This window comes from Aplosporella prunicola, assembly GCF_010093885.1.
Source record: "Aplosporella prunicola CBS 121167 unplaced genomic scaffold K452scaffold_12, whole genome shotgun sequence".
Taxonomy (NCBI): domain Eukaryota; kingdom Fungi; phylum Ascomycota; class Dothideomycetes; order Botryosphaeriales; family Aplosporellaceae; genus Aplosporella; species Aplosporella prunicola.
The window spans coordinates 258,727-274,143 of NW_022983540.1; the positions used below are offsets into that span (position 1 = coordinate 258,727).

Genomic DNA, 15,417 nt, shown 5'->3' on the forward strand with positions numbered 1-15,417 from the left:
GTCTGCGGGAAGAGGAGGAAGAGGAGGAAGAGGGTGAAGAAGAGGATGGACGAACCTACCTACATCCCTAAGCAGCAGCACCCACGAAATCAACACTTCCCCGACCGCTGTCTACAACCCGCACACCCAGTTCCCTCCCTACAGTACACCAGCAGCAACAACGCCCGCGCACCCCACCCGACCCGACCCGCAGCACCATCAATCAACTCTCCGAAACCACCCACACCCACCTCCGTACACACGCAAACCCGACCCTCAACTCCCATCCCACACCCGCACCCCCCACAAACCCGCGCGCGCGGCACCCTCAGCACGCACGACACCATCCGCCCCGACCACACCCAAGTCCACACGTCCCCGTCCACGTCCACGTCCACGTCCACGCGAGCGTCCTTGCCCGCGCGGTACCGTGCCGTACCCAGGCGGCCGTGGGCTTCGAATCGGATCGCGGCGGGTGTAGCCCGTAGGTAGGTTTGTAACAGACCTAGGGACAGAGGGCCACGCGAGCGCAAACCCACCACGCGGCGCCCTGCGGCGCCTCGGATCCGAACGGGCCGCTGGCCGTGCCCGTCGTGCGCGTGTCTGTGTCTGCGTCTGTGTCTGCGTGCTCGGGCCACGCGGAAGGAAGGCCAGCACAGCAAAGCGCGCGCTGCGCACGTCCACGGTCCGGTGGCTCGCTCGCTCGCTCGCAAGTACCAAGGCACCACGGCACGCCCTTTGCGCGAGGCTCGGTGCGGTGGCTTGCAACGGCAACGGCAACGCTCGGTGCACGCACGCCTTGCACGCACGCTCGCTCGCTCGCGAGTCAGGCCTAACCTTAGGTTGCAATTTGCAAAGGAAAGGGCGGCTCAGGTTCAGGTTTCTCCGCAATCGGCTATGCCCGATGCGGCCGTGGGCCGAGGGGGCCATGTGGGGTTGCGCAGCCTGGCACGAGGCGGTAGAACAGGCCAATACCACATCACGCGGCGCGACGGAGACTAGTTGGGAAGTTTCGAGCCGGCACTTGCGACCTTGCCGTGCCATGGCATACTACCTACGTAGGGCTTACAGTATGTGCAGCGAGAACCGTTAGTTAGGCTGCAGAGGCGGGGATGACGTACGTACCTAGGGCCGCTGCGGGTGCGGTGCGGAGGGGATGGGTATTTGTATTCGGGCGTGAGATGCCCCGGTGGGTTGTGTGCGCGGTGTGCGTTTGTGTTTGTGTTTGGTGGGTTTTTTCTTTCCTTCTTTCTTTCTGTTCTTTCTGTTCTTTCTGTTCTCTGTTTATTTCTTCTTGGCTGGGTTGGTCGGAGGGGTTATTCGTTGATTGCTTGATTGATTGATTGACTGATTGACTGGTTAGCTGACTGCCTGCCAGATACGCCGTACAGCTACAATGCTTTTCTCGCCTCTCCTCGTCTTTCAACCCGCGGCCCTGCTGCTGCCATTAGCGCAGTTCACAGCCGCAAGCCCCATAGCAGCAGCCGCGGCCGCGGACCCGCGCGCGCAGTGCAGCGCGCTGCAGCAGCAGAGCGGCGGCGTGCTTGCCGAGTTCGACGCCGTGGTCGACGGCACGCAGTACGTCGAGGTGGGCGAGCTGGACGTGGGGCCCAACGCTTCGCCGTTTTGCCGCGTGTGGGCGCGCCGCTCGTACGCGCTGAACGACTCGCTGCAGTTTGAGGTCTGGCTGCCGGACCAGGGGGTGTGGGACGGGCGGTTCGTGGCTGTAGGTGAGTGAGAGACGCTGGAGAAGAGGTGGTAAGAAGGGGCGGGAAAAGAACACCGGCTAACGCGTCCACAGGCAACGGCGGCATGGCAGGCACAATCGACCACTCAGCGCTGCTACGCTACCTGCCGACACACTCCGCCCTCGCAGGGAGCAACGGCGGCCACCTTGCCCAAGACAACAACAACGGCACCGGCGCGCCCTCAACCTACCTCCCCTACCTGCACTCTTCCGCCCAGCTCTCGGCCTGGATCCACGACAGCGTCGCGCTGTTCACGCCGCCCGCGCGCGCCCTCGCCACCGCCCTCTACGCCGCCACGCCTCCGCACCACAGCTACTTCGTCGGGTGCTCGACGGGCGGCGCGCAGGGCTTTGCGCTGGCGCAGCGCTGGCCCGCCTTGTTCGACGGCATCTATGCTGGCTGCCCGGGGTTTGCGTATGCGAGGCTGGCGCTCAGCTTTTTGTGGAATGCGCAGCGTACGCGTGGAGATGGCTATTTGTCGCCTGAGACTGCGACGTGGGTGCGCGATAACGCGGTCCGGAAATGCGATGGCTTGGATGGGCTGGTCGATGGCGTTGTTGAGAACCCCTTGGCGTGTAAGTTTGATGTCGCGGCTTTGGGCTGCGATCGTGCCAAGGGTGCTGAGCGCTGCCTTACGCCGGCGCAGGTCGCTGCTGCGCAAGCTATTTATGCTGGGCCTTCTGTGCAGGGCTCTACTAACACCACCTCTTCTTCTTCCTCTTCTCCCTCCTCTTCTCCCTCCTCCTCCTCCTCCTCCTCCACGCAAATCTACCCCGGCTTCGCGCCAGGTTCCGAAGCCGAATGGCCAAGCGGGCAAGAAGGCTCACTAGCAAACGAGTTCGCGCTGCCGCTGTTGCAGAACCTCGTCTACGACGACCTGAGCTACGACGCACTGAACGGGTTCGGCTGGAGCGCGGCCGAGATCGCAGACGTGGATGTGCGCGCCGGCGCGTGGATTAGTGAGGAGAGTGTTAACTTGGAAGAGTTTTCGGCGCGCGGGGGGAAGATGCTGGTGTCGCAGGGTATGTGCTGTGTGTGCTTGATTTGGTTTGGTTTGGTTTGGTTGGTGTTTTCTTTCTGCCTCTACTCCTAGCTAAACTGGCACAGGCTGGGCAGACCCGTACAACGCGCCCACGGCGCCGCTGCTCTACCTCTCCCGCCTCGCAGCCGCGCTCCCTCACCTCAGCATCTCGGACTTTTTTGCCGTCTTCATGGTGCCTGGTAAGCCTCTTCCTTAGCCCCCTAAACCCCTTCCCTTCCCCTTCCTTCCTTCCTTCCTCCCAGCCCCCACACCACAACCCCCACAACTAACCCCCACCACAGGCGGCGGCCACTGCAACCCGGCCCCCAGCTACCCCACCCTACCAGCGCAGCACGCGGTGCTCCCGGCGCTGGAAGCCTGGGTCGAGCACGGCGTGGCGCCCGAATACGTCGTTAGTAGTACGGATGAGGGCGTGCTTACTGGGGGCGAAGACGCCGGAGGGGACGAAGACGCCGGAGGGGACGAAGTCACCGGAGGCAGGACTGTCGGAGGGGGAGGAAATGGAGGGGGAAATGGAGGGGGAAATGCAACAGGAGTTAGGAGCCGCAAGCTCTGCCCGTGGCCGAAGCAGGGCGTTGTTGTTCCTGGTGGGGATTTGACGAGGTGGTGGGATTGGCGGTGTGTTTGAATTTTTGGATTTAGTAGTTATGGTAATGGTAATGGGGCTGGTCTTGTCTGGTCTGGTCTGGTGGACTGGACCTGCCTGGCTTTGGTGTGCATGTGTTGATGTTGAGGTTGATTCCACTATCAAACATTCGTGCCCAACACCACTCACGCCGTAAAGCGAAGTACGATCAGCGTCGTACTGACCCGGAGGTATCTGGAAAGAAGAGTGGAGGGAAAGCAGACAGAATGGAACGTAGCCATACAGCAGAAGCAAACCTATACAACTAACATGTTCACATTCATCAATTCAATCAATGCACACATCACCACAAGACACGCGAGTATTGCTAGAGAATCATGACTTTTCGTAACTACCAAGGCCGAAAGAGCCCGCAATCGAGGACGCAGAATTAACACATCCATACCCGAACCTTTCTTCCACCACGCACATGTGACGCCGGGAAAATCCGAATGATGCGACGATGCCATGCATGCTCACTAACCGTGGCGGCGCGCGAGCAGGGAAGCAACAAGTCAAGCCATAAAAAAAGGGAATAGAAACTGGAAAAAAAGAACCCGTAACGACGTGAAGAGAAAAACCCCAGCCAAGCTATGCTGCTAAGCTAACAAGGGGAAGAGAAGTAGAAGGGGGCGAAGACGCTTAGTCGACCTCCTCCATGGCGCTCTCGCCGGCGGCCTCGGCAGCAGGCTCGTCGGCCGACTTCTCCTCGGCCGTCTCGACCTCCTCGTCGATGTTCAGGCCGAGCGACACAAGCTTGTGGATGCGCTCAGAGAACTGGACGGGCTCCTCGATGGTGAAGCCGGAAACAAGCAGCGAGGTCTCGAACAGAAGCTGAGTGATCGACTTGACGGTGCGGTCCTCCTCGCCGTCGGCCTCGACCTTGCGCTTGAGCTCCTTGATGATAGGGCTCTTGGGCGAGATCTCGAAGGTCTTCTTGGAGCTCATGTAGCTGGACATGGAGGTGTCACGGAGGGCCTGAGCCTTCATGATACGCTCCATGTTGGCAGACCAACCGAACTGGCCGGTACGGATGGCGCAAGGAGAGCCGGTAAGCTTGTGCGAGACGACGACCTTCTCAACCTTGTCGCCAAGGACGTTCTTGAGGGCCTTGGCGAGGTCCTCGTACTCCTTCTCCTCGGCCTCGCGGGCCTTCTTCTCCTCCTCGGTCTCCTCGAGCTCGAAGTCCTTGGTGATGTCGACGAGCTTCTTGCCGTCGAACTCCTTGAGCTGAGTCATGGCGTACTCGTCAATGGGGTCGACAAGGAAGAGAACCTCGAAGCCCTTGGCCTTGAGGGCGTCAAGGAAGGGAGACTTCTCGACGGCCTTGAGGGACTCGCCAGTGATGTAGTACATCTGCTTCTGGTGCTCGGGCATGCGGGTGATGTAGTCGGCGAGGGAGGTGGTCTCGTCGCCAGACTTGGTCGAGCTGAAGCGGAGCAGCTTGGCGAGGGACTGGCGGTTCTGCGAGTCCTCGTGGATACCAAGCTTGATGTTCTTGGAGAAGGCGGAGTAGAACTTGTCGAACTGCTCGCGGTCCTCGGCAATCTCGTTGAACAGCTCAAGGGTCTTCTTAACGACGTTCTTGCGGATGACCTTCATGATCTTGTTCTGCTGGAGAGTCTCACGAGACAGGTTGAGGGGCAGGTCCTCGGAGTCGACGACACCCTTGACGAAGCTGAGCCACTCGGGAATGATGTCGGTGGCATCGTCGGTGATGAAGACGCGGCGGACGTAGAGCTTGATGTTGTTCTTGGTCTTCTTGGTCTCGAACAGGTCGAAGGGAGCGCGCTTGGGGACGAACAGGATGGCGCGGAACTCAAGCTGACCCTCGACAGAGAAGTGCTTGACAGCAAGGTGGTCCTCCCAGTCGTTGGACAGGGACTTGTAGAAGGAGGCGTACTCCTCCTGGGCAATGTCCTGGGGGTTGCGAGTCCAGATGGGCTTGGTCTTGTTCAGCTCCTCCTCCTCGATCTTGGATTCCTTGACCTTCTTGGTCTTCTTCTCCTTCTTCTCGTCCTCCTCGTCGACCTCCTCGACCTTGGGCTTGTTGTCGTCCTCGCCCTCCTTCTTCTCCTCAGACTCCTCCTCGTCAGGAACCTCGGTCTCAGTCTCCTTGAGGACGTGAAGGTAGATGGGGTAGGAGATGAACTCAGAGTGCTTCTTGACAACCTCCTTGACCCTGCTCTCGTTCAGGTAGTCCATCTGCTCATCCTTGAGGTGAAGGATGATCTTGGTACCGCGGCCGAGCTGCTCGCCCTCGGTGTCCTGGACGATCTGGAAGGTACCGCCAGCGCTCGACTCCCAGACGTACTGCTCGTCATCGTTGTTCTTGGAGACGACGGTGACCTTGTCGGCAACAAGGTAGGCAGAGTAGAAACCAACACCGAACTGGCCAATCATGGAAACGTCGGCACCAGCGGTCAGAGCCTCCATGAACTGCTTGGTACCAGAGCGGGCGATCGTACCGAGGTTGTTGACAAGGTCCTGCGTTGGGTTAGACGACTAGTCGTGTAGGCGGGAAGGTGAGCACACTTACAGCCTTGGTCATACCAATACCGGTATCGCGGATGGTGATGGTCTTGGCCTCCTTGTTGGGGATAATGTCGATGCGGAGGTCCTTGCCGGAGTCCAGCTTGCTGGGGTCGGACAGAGCCTCATAGCGGATCTTGTCGAGGGCGTCCGAGCAGTTGGAAATCAGTTCTCTCAGGAAGATCTCCTTGTTCGAGTAGACGGTGTTGATGATCAAGCCGAGCAGCTGAGAAATCTCAGCCTGGAACTCGAAAGTCTCACTCATGGTGGCGGATGTGGAGCGAAAGGAAGGATCCTGTGGCGAGAGCTGTCAGCGATTGATGCCGGTGGGCAGCGTGTGAGGAGGGGTGGCGCGCTAGAGACAAGTTTCGTTCGTCCCCAGGCAGGCGCGCTGGGAGGCAAACAGAAGACTCTGGTGGCGCGGGACAGGCAAACAGACGAGGCTGGAGGCGGCGGATGGGAGGACTTACTATGAAGGGGTATAAAGTCTAAGGAAACGCAATCGTGAAGAAGAAGAGCGGGAGGGGTGGCGGGAGAAAGGGAGGATTTGGAGTTGATGTGGGGAGAAAGAAAATTGTGGTGCAGCTTTGCTCTTAAACTGACTGCGACCAGTATCACCGAACCTTCTGGATAGGAGCTCGGGCCGATTGTCGCCCGGTGCGCGCCCACCCCAATGCGGTCTAGTCGCCAGATTGCCGCTCGCTCAGGGCAACGGGCGGCTATCTTCAGCCTCAACCTTGAACGGTAGAATCCTCCAGCTGCACCTCGAATCGCCTTCGTCTCTCGTAATCACCCAGGCAGACACTTTGCTCTCTGCTGACCTGATTCCTCCCGTCTGCCACTCTGTTCCGGTGCTCGGGGCATGTCTGTTCGGCCTCGCGCACCTCTCAACATGCAACATTAACCTCATCCAGGAATCCATGTTAAAAAGCCAGGTGCTGAGACCAATCGCTACCGAGTCATGTGCAAAATATCACTAGAGACTGGTCGCTGTTTGTGGCGCAGCAAACGCATTTCCTAGGCATCACGAACAAACAGAGCCTGTAATACAGCATAGCAAACACAGCACTCAGTCCTATCTGGTTAACCCTCTAGGAGTCCAAATAAACCAGGAAGAGATTACTCCTACTACTGGGACAAAAACAGAGTGAGGTCGTTAGGCCAAGTTCACATAAATTTCCCGTTCAACAGTATGGTAAGGAAAGCCAATGCTATTCTCGGCGTCTTGGTGTGGATTCTATTGAAAAGTCCATTTCGAATAACATCCGTCCCCGCGAACCGAGATCTACCGTCTAGCGAGGCAGGGGATAATATAATCAGTCCCTATAGAGTACTCCTTGCCTAGCTCCCAGCCCGAGTCCTAGATATGGGTGAAAAGGTCTTAGAGCACATATAGACTCAATATATCTTAACTAGGTATCTTCTTCTACTCTATACAAGTATCACCATCTCGCTTCACGGTGACGGACGTTACAAGGCATAAACCACTCGGATTTTTACCTATAATAGACAAGTATCCTGCCACTACAATGTTTAATGCTGGTGTTTATTAACACATCTAGTTGGTAACCATAATCGTCTATTATTATATATGTTTGTCAATAACCGACCCAAGTCAAACGAGTAGAACACACCAGAGCATATATCTGACTATTTGGCGATAATTATTCAAGCATTGTGCACCGCCAAGGTGAGAGGAACAGGTAGTGTCCTGTCTTATAGAAAAAAGCAACAGCAAACAATGGACGCAGGTGCAACTTAAGGTACTAACTAATAGGCCTATAGGTATAATATATATGATAGGTTAAATGCAATGGTCTTGACTGGCTACATTGAAGAGGTCTCGTATCCACCTTTGCCTCATCATTGTTCTCTTTCGACTCGTCGAATACTTGATCAAACCATCGACTCAGATACAACTACGGCAGCAAGACACCAGCTAAATGGAGCTTCAGGACGGAATCAGTGTTACCTTAATCAGTCACGAAGCGCGAATGGTAAGTAACGACGCTTTAGTTTCATGCAGCAGTAGAAGACACGATGACACCAAGCAAGACGGCAAGTATGCGGATATTCATATGGTGATATTCTGAGGGTGCTTGGCGAAACCCGGTATATCACCCAGATCTTGAAACCAGCCTCTTCAGCCAAGATCTTGACGACGGGGACGGTTTCGACCGTTCCACCGGCTGGTCCGACGTACAGCTCAAAGACTCCTTCGACAGCAGTCCCTAGCAAAGTAAGCAACAAGTTTAACAAAAACAAACCAGCAACACTGAGAGAAGCGAATCGACTCACCATAGCGTCCATACAGACCCGATCATCGGTAACCTTCGGTTCGTCGTCATGGATTGCACGCGGGATTCTGGGTCTCGCAACGATATCCGTAAAGCTGTAAGACAAGGCAGAGTCCAGGCTATCCATATCATCCATGAGGTATTCCTTGCTCATGTATTCGATGTAGAGAACCATGTCGGTGCATCTCGACCATACGCCGTGCTGGATGGCTCGTCGTCTGATTTCCTGCTTGAATTTGAAGACGTGTTCCTTTTCCGGAAAGGGTACGACGAGCAAAAGTCGCTCAGTTTCGGACAGGTGCACGACAACGTGGTAGCGATGTACTCCGACCATGTTGCGGGCAGACAGCTCAACAGTCAAAGTGAATGGTTGGTGGCTGCTGACCAAAGGTAGGGCGAACGCGTGACGACTGACGACCTGGACGAGGATGAGCGAGTGTGTAGAGAACGAGTGTGACAGAAGGCGAATGCGAGTGCGAACAGCCGGGTCCTGATATAAAGGAGAAGGAATATCGGCCAAAAACGTAGTTCACGTGTAATGATGATTCAGTGTCGATGGTGTTGAACCACGGCACGGAGGCGAAGGCCAGGATGCCGCGGAACCGGCGTTGGTTGACTTATGGTATCTACTCCAATTCCTTCTTGGCCTTCAGCAACCAAGCCCTATCACTAAAATGCACGTCACTATTAGCTCGTATACCCAGTTGTCAGGCTAGGCGCGAGCGAGCCTATGCAGCGAACCATTCACCATTACCTTGGCAGACCAGGAACCTCTTCACTCTCATGATAACTCAATGCAGAGATTCAAAGCCGTAAATGTATTAAAAAAAGGCAGAATTGATACACCTAAGGTCATCAACACAGTCCTCTACAGCTTCACTAGGACATCAGCCACATGTGAACGCGCGCACGACAATATCGACTCGTGCGGCAGAACCCCCACCCCCATCCAACACCACACCCCCACCATCCTCTCCCTCCTCCCACAGCCCTCCCCCACCACCCACCAAAACCACCACGCAGCAATGACGTCCCCCAAATCCATCCCCAAGCAACTCACTCCATCAGCATCCAAGATCGCTGCACATCACCACCACCGCGCATGCCTCCGCCTACTACCCAAGCACGCATGAGAGAGGACCTAAACCTGGTGTGACAGGCCGCGATCAAGAGGCTTCAGTAAGAGTACACCCCATTGCATTAAGACTTTGCTGTAGTGACTGGCAAGGGTGCTATCAAAGCCACCGACTCAGGGACCCGCGCATAGAAGCTGCCGTTTAAAAGGCATTTACCGGTTAAATCCTCGCCAACAACAGCCGTTCAGTCATGAGAGCCTTGATCAAGTACCGACTTAAGCAGTTGGGCACACGTACTCGCACGCATCGAAGCACTAGAAGCATGACCAGAGCCGGCGAACAGACAGACAAACAGACACTCTAGACAGACAGACAGACAGACAGACAGACAGGCAAACAAGCAAGCAGGCGGTCAGCTAAACGCAGCCACGGCAGAGAGACGACGAAGTGGGGAGTTTATGTTTACATGTTGTGTTTACAATGTTATGTTTACTTGTTATGTTTAGTTGTTATGTTTACATCCTCCTTCGGATCCGGATCCAACAACCGCTCCAGACTCCACTTGCGCAGCGCGCGCACCTCCAAGCCCGTCGTATGGCCCTGCCTGAACATCTCGACGCCGGCCCAGGCAATCATGGCCGCGTTGTCTGTGCATAGCGCGAGGGGTGGGTACACTAGTTTTATGTCTGGGTAGCCGCGGGCGGCGAGGAAGGATTCGAATCTATGGGGTGTATTAGTGGGATGTGTGGGGGGAATAGAACGAGGAGGAAGGAAGAGAAGGAGGGGGAGAGAGAGAGAAAAAGAGAAAAGGAAGAGGGGATACTCACACAAACCTCAAAAACTTATTACTTGCCACGCCACCACTAACCACGACCGTACGGATCTTGTTCCGCTTCTCCGGCTCCATCCCCTCCAAAGCCAACACTACCCGCCCAGCCAAATGCTCAAAAGCAATCCTCATCGCCTCTCTTGCCAGCTCCCTGCGCTCATGCACGCCCACCTCCTCCGGCGCCCTCGTCTCCTTCCCCACTGTCTTCCTCAACACGTCCCAGCCAAACTCTACAAGCCGCTCCAGCATAGTCGCCAGGCCTGAAAAACTCATGTCCAGGCTGCGCGCCGTCGGGCTGTGCGAGAGCGGAGGCCTAAGGGCCCAGCCATAGGTTGGCGAGATGCGGCGCTTAAGCTCGCCCTTGCGCGTCGTCGGCGGCGTGTAGTAGGCCTCGAAGTCGGCGGCACCGGAGGGAAAGGCGAATTCCTCCAGCAAAGCCCCGTACATCGTGTCGCCCCAGGCCGCGACCTGCGAGGCGGGCACAACGGCCCGCGCGATCTTGTCTAGGCTCTCCCCGATCGCGGTGTCAATCGTGCTGCCTAGCACTTTGTGCGAAGTTAGGTCGCTCGAGTGGATGAGGAGGGTGTGGCCGCCGGAGACGAGGACGGAGAGGAAAGGGAAGGCGGGCGCGGGGTCGTGCTGCGGAGTTGGTGGGGTAGAGGGAGATGCAGATGTGGCTGAGGAGGGTGTGGGCGTGGTGCTGGGCTGCGCCAGTGCAGACGCCAGGCGCGGCGTCAGCGCGTGCGCGTGCATGTGGTTCACGCCTACGAAGGGGACCTGCCATGCGACGGCGAGGCCCTTGGCCGTGTCCAGCCCGGTGAACAGGTTCGAGCGCATGCCGGGGCCGCGCGTGACCGAGACGAAGTCGGGACGTTGCTTATATTCGACGACGCCGTTGCCGACAGGGACGCGGATGGGCGGCGCCGAGGCATCGTTTTGGCTCGTAGATGACGAAGCGGTGTCATTTGCTGCGGGGAGCTTCTTGATTGCTTCCTGCACGAGGATTGCCAGATTTTCTTGATGCGACTCCAGCGCCGTCACGGGATGCACGCCTAGGAACTTGGTGTTGTCGGCGGTGACTTTTTTGTGGAAGTGCAGGACCGCTGCGGGTTCGTCTGGCTTCCGGTCATTGTCCTTGGTCTCCAGCACCGCGGCGGAAGTGTCATCGCAGGACGTCTCGATGGCCAGAGTAAGAAGCTCTCGTCGTGGTATCCATGCTGTGATTGGCCTAAAAAGATTTCTCCGCAAAGGCCTCGCGAGGCGCAAGGTGCTGTGGCGGAGCATGGCTGGAACGAGGCGACGTGGTCAGCGAGACATGGCGGAAATGTGAAACCAAGCCATGAAACTGTTGGTGATGGACGGCGGAAAAGTCCGGGCACATCGGTGGTGTTGCGGGCGGCGAAAGCGCTAGCCGGTTGCGGAGCGCGTGGCGGTGCATATTTGGATCAGCCGGCGACATTTGCTCGGGCAGGCAGTGAGCAGTGATTCCATTACTCCTAGAACTTCGATGGCTACATAGGGAGAGGGGAGAGACATGTTTAAACAACGACCTCCGCAAATAGAACACGTTGGGGGAGGGGAGATTGGACGGGGTTCGTGTTAATTGGCCAATTGCCCAGTGCCTTCGCTAGGGATCAGAGGGGTGCAGAGGAGAGAGCAGAGGGGGAGCATCAGTTTGTAGACAGGGAGAGAGCAAGAAGGGTCAGCTGCATGGGAAGGATCAAACAGAAAAAAAAAAAGAGGTCGTGTGATACATATCCATGTATGTTGTTGTTGTTTGCTGACGCTGTTGCCGCCGCTGGGGCTAAATGCGGCTGAGCGGCGGCGGGGGGAACCGCATCCCCAACGTGGTCCCTGCCTCGGCCTCCATCTCGCTACGTCACTGCCGCCTGCATATTCGAGGGCATTCCGTCCGCCTAAGCTCCAGTCACGCAACTCTATCTCGCCCTTCCCTCCCTGACACGCCACTCAATCGTGAGCATGTAAAACCTCGTCCCTGTCCGCCCCCGTTCCAAAAAGTGCCAACACCATGGCCGACATCCAGAAGGAAACCGACGGGCCCTCGCCCCTGTCGTCCGCCGGTTACGACTTTTCTCAGCTCCCTGACTGGGACAACGACTTCGTCAACGAAGAAGGCTTTGCCGACTTCGCTCGCGCCCTTACCGCCCCCGATACCACTTCGCCGTCGCAGGACGACTTGCTCTCCCCGGGCGCCCCGCCCAAGAAGAAATCCGTCTTCATCACCGCCCTCAACGACTGGCGCCCTGTACACCAGCGCGTGCGGAAGAAGAAGAAGCAGAAGCGCGCCCCGCGCCGGGGCAAGGACGAGACCAGAGAAGGTTTCGTCTACACGCTGCTGAAATGGCCGCTCCTCTTCACTGTGTTTGGCTGGTTGTTCGTGCTGGCCGTTAGCTACCTCCTGACGCGCTTCTACATATTCCTATACGAGCATTGGGTGACCTGGCGAGGGAGGAGGGAGGCTTTGCGCCGAAAGCTGAACAACACTACGACCTATGAAGATTGGGTGGCTGCCGCGAAAGAGCTGGACAGACATCTGGGCAACGAAAGCTGGAAGAAGAAAGACGACTACGCGTACTACGACAGCAAGACTATCCGGCGCATCAAGGACCACATCTCCAAGCTGAGAGCCCAGGCGGAACACGAGGCAGAGAACCCTGATGGAGAGCCGGCCAAGGCTATAACCGAGCTGCGCGGCCTTGTCGAAGCTTGCGTGAAAAGCAACTTTGTCGGCACCGAAAACGCCCATCTATACAGCGAGACCTATTATGGCACCAAAGACCTGGTTCAGTCCTACATTGACGAGGTTGTCGCCTCCCTTGAGTTCCTCTCCCGGACAAACGCCCTCTCTACCGAAGACAAGCGAAACCTCTTCAGACACCTGCACAACAACTTTGGTCGCACTGCACTCTGCCTATCTGGCGGTGCTACCTTTGCTTACTACCACTTTGGTGTTGCCAAAGCTCTGATGGACGCCAACCTGCTTCCCGACGTCATCACCGGTACGTCCGGAGGCGCCTTAGTCGCTGCGCTTCTCGGCACTCGCACCAACGAAGAGCTCAAGCGTCTGTTGGTTCCTGCCTTGGCCAACCGTATCACCGCCTGCCATGATGACACAATGACCTGGATCAAGAGATGGCAAAAGACGGGCGCCCGCTTCGACTCCGTCGACTGGGCCAAGCGCTGCTCCTGGTTCACTCGCGGCAACCTCACATTCCGTGAAGCGTATCTACGTACTGGCCGCATCTTGAACGTCTCCTGTGTCCCTTCTGATCCCCACTCTCCTACTATCCTCGCAAACTACCTGACCAGCCCGGACTGCGTCATTTGGTCCGCTGTCATTGCCAGTGCTGCCGTTCCCGGCATCCTGAACCCGGTTGTCCTGATGAAGAAGAACAAGGAGGGCAATCTGGAGCCGTACTCCTTCGGCCACAAGTGGAAAGATGGAAGTCTGAGAACCGATATCCCGCTCAAGGCACTGAACATGCACTTCAACGTTCGTTTCAGCATTGTCTCGCAAGTCAACCCTCACGTTAGCCTGTTTTTCTTCTCCTCACGCGGCAGTGTCGGCCGGCCGGTCACGCACCGGCGCGGCCGTGGCTGGCGCGGTGGCTTCCTCGGCAGCGCAGCAGAACAGTACCTCAAGCTCGACCTGACCAAATGGCTCAAAGTGCTACGGCACCTCGAGCTGCTCCCCCGTCCCATGGGCCAAGACTGGAGTGAGATCTGGCTGCAGCGCTTCAGCGGCACCATCACACTGTGGCCCAAGACCATCCCCTCGGACTTCTGGCATATCCTCTCGGACCCGACACCGGAGCGTCTGGCCCGCATGATCCACGCAGGCCAGCACAGCGTCTTCCCGAAAATGAAGTTCATCGCCAACCGCATGGCCATCGAGCGCCTGGTCGAAGACGGCCGCAAGGCGAACTCCCGCCAGGGCCAGATGGGCCGCCCCCGCGACGGCACCATCACGTCCGTTCTTTCGGAAGAAGACCTCAAGCAGCTGCTCATCGAGGCGCGCCGCAACAACGGCGAGGTGGCGCCCCCGCCCGAGCTCTTCTCGGGCCAGGAGTCGAGCACCGACAGTGAGGACAGCATGTTCGACGGCGAGACGCCGGGGCTCGAGGGCCGCAGCATCGATGCCGCGTTTGCGAAGGCAGCGGAGACGAACAAGGCGGCCGAGTCGTCGGCGTCGGCGTACGACGCTAGCAGCATCGGGCGGCGCCTCAGCGGCTGGTGGCAGAGTCTGAACCCGCAGAGCGGTAGTGGTGGTGCGTCTTCGTCGTCGGCGTCGTCGTCGGCATCGGCGGCGGCCACGGCGGCGCTGCGCCGCCGCCACCACGCGGGGCCGCGCTTTGCGAACGCGAATGGTGGACGCCCCGGAAGCATGTTCGAGCTGCGTCCGCCGCGCGATGTCGCGGCTGAGCAGATGCTGGCGTCGCCGACCGAGCGCCATCATGGCCGCCGCACGAGTGCCACGAGTGAGATTTTTAGACAGAGTCGGGTGTTTATCGATGATTCGGCGACTTCGTCGTCCGAGGAGGAGGAGGGGGGAAGCTCGGGGTTTGGGAGGAAGGTCATGCGGTGGGGGGAGGGGAGTGGGGATGAGGATGAGGAGGGGGTCAGGGTTAGGGAGGTGAGGGCGAAGGGTCGAGCGTGATTTTTTGGTTTGGGCGAGTGAGTGAGTGAGTGGTTGTGGTTGTGGTTGCATGGTTGGTGAGGGTGTTGCTGTTTGTTATTTTTAGTATCGTTTGACCCTCTCTTTCGCTCTCTTTCGCTCTTTTTCATTTCTTTCATTTCCTCCCCAATCTGTCTGTCGCAGTGTCGTATCTCGTCGTCTATCTACCCTTCATCACCATCATCCACATCGTCATCATCATCATCGTCATCATCATCATCTCTCCTTGCGTTGCGTTTTTCTCTTTCCTTTGTCGTTTCTGGTTGGCGGTCTGTCGAAAAGCACGGTTCTTTGCTTCGTTTTCTGGTCTTTTTTGTTTTTTTGCTTTTTTGGGGAGGGCATGGTGGAGGAGGTTGCTGGTTGTGAGGTTGGTGGTTGTGTTTATATACCTATACCTATGTAGTTGAGTGTTGGTGTGTGTGTGTACGGGTAGATATGTGAGGTGTGTTGTTGGTGTGTGGGCTTTTTTGTTGTGCGTTTGTGTGGGTGTGGGTGTGGTGGGTGGGTGGGTGGGTGTTTGCTGGTTTGCTGCACGTAGGATTCCTCGAGTTGCGGTTAAGTACTCAGTCTATCCGACACAACAAGCCTATGGA

At 57.3% G+C, this 15,417-nt stretch overlaps 6 protein-coding genes across 6 annotated transcripts; 3 read left to right on the forward strand and 3 right to left on the reverse strand.

The window, feature by feature from the left end:
• Window positions 1-1,375: 1,375 nt before the first annotated feature.
• Window positions 1,376-3,397, forward strand: K452DRAFT_298028 (uncharacterized protein; the record flags this gene model as incomplete). Its single annotated transcript, XM_033542083.1, has 4 exons — window positions 1,376-1,709; window positions 1,781-2,749; window positions 2,835-2,948; window positions 3,051-3,397. The coding sequence occupies 4 exons, from the start codon at window positions 1,376-1,378 to the stop codon at window positions 3,395-3,397; spliced, it is 1,764 nt and encodes a 587-aa protein (XP_033397720.1).
• A 302-nt stretch (window positions 3,398-3,699) lies between these two features.
• On the reverse strand, window positions 3,700-6,505 carry K452DRAFT_249775 (uncharacterized protein). The gene is made up of 3 exons (XM_033538151.1): window positions 6,397-6,505; window positions 5,934-6,221; window positions 3,700-5,881 (listed from the first exon to the last, which is right to left on the reverse strand). The coding sequence occupies exons 2-3, from the start codon at window positions 6,189-6,191 to the stop codon at window positions 4,037-4,039; spliced, it is 2,103 nt and encodes a 700-aa protein (XP_033397721.1). The 5' UTR covers window positions 6,192-6,221; window positions 6,397-6,505; the 3' UTR covers window positions 3,700-4,036.
• A 1,353-nt stretch (window positions 6,506-7,858) lies between these two features.
• K452DRAFT_332745 (uncharacterized protein) lies at window positions 7,859-8,557 on the reverse strand (the record flags this gene model as incomplete). The annotated part of the gene is made up of 1 exon (XM_033545159.1): window positions 7,859-8,557. One exon carries the CDS (start codon window positions 8,555-8,557, stop codon window positions 7,904-7,906), a length of 654 nt encoding a protein of 217 aa, XP_033397722.1. The 3' UTR covers window positions 7,859-7,903.
• Window positions 8,558-9,726: 1,169 nt separating this feature from the next.
• Window positions 9,727-10,058, forward strand: K452DRAFT_24738 (uncharacterized protein). The gene has a single exon (XM_033538055.1). It carries the CDS (start codon window positions 9,766-9,768, stop codon window positions 9,991-9,993), a length of 228 nt encoding a protein of 75 aa, XP_033397723.1. The 5' UTR covers window positions 9,727-9,765; the 3' UTR covers window positions 9,994-10,058.
• Window positions 10,024-11,467, reverse strand: K452DRAFT_287209 (uncharacterized protein). Its single transcript, XM_033540431.1, has one exon. It carries the CDS (start codon window positions 11,410-11,412, stop codon window positions 10,123-10,125), a length of 1,290 nt encoding a protein of 429 aa, XP_033397724.1. The 5' UTR covers window positions 11,413-11,467; the 3' UTR covers window positions 10,024-10,122.
• A 690-nt stretch (window positions 11,468-12,157) lies between these two features.
• On the forward strand, window positions 12,158-14,401 carry K452DRAFT_194691 (uncharacterized protein; the record flags this gene model as incomplete). Its single annotated transcript, XM_033535921.1, has 1 exon — window positions 12,158-14,401. A coding segment is annotated over one exon (2,244 nt), but the record flags the coding sequence as incomplete, so codon positions are not given.
• Window positions 14,402-15,417: the final 1,016 nt, after the last annotated feature.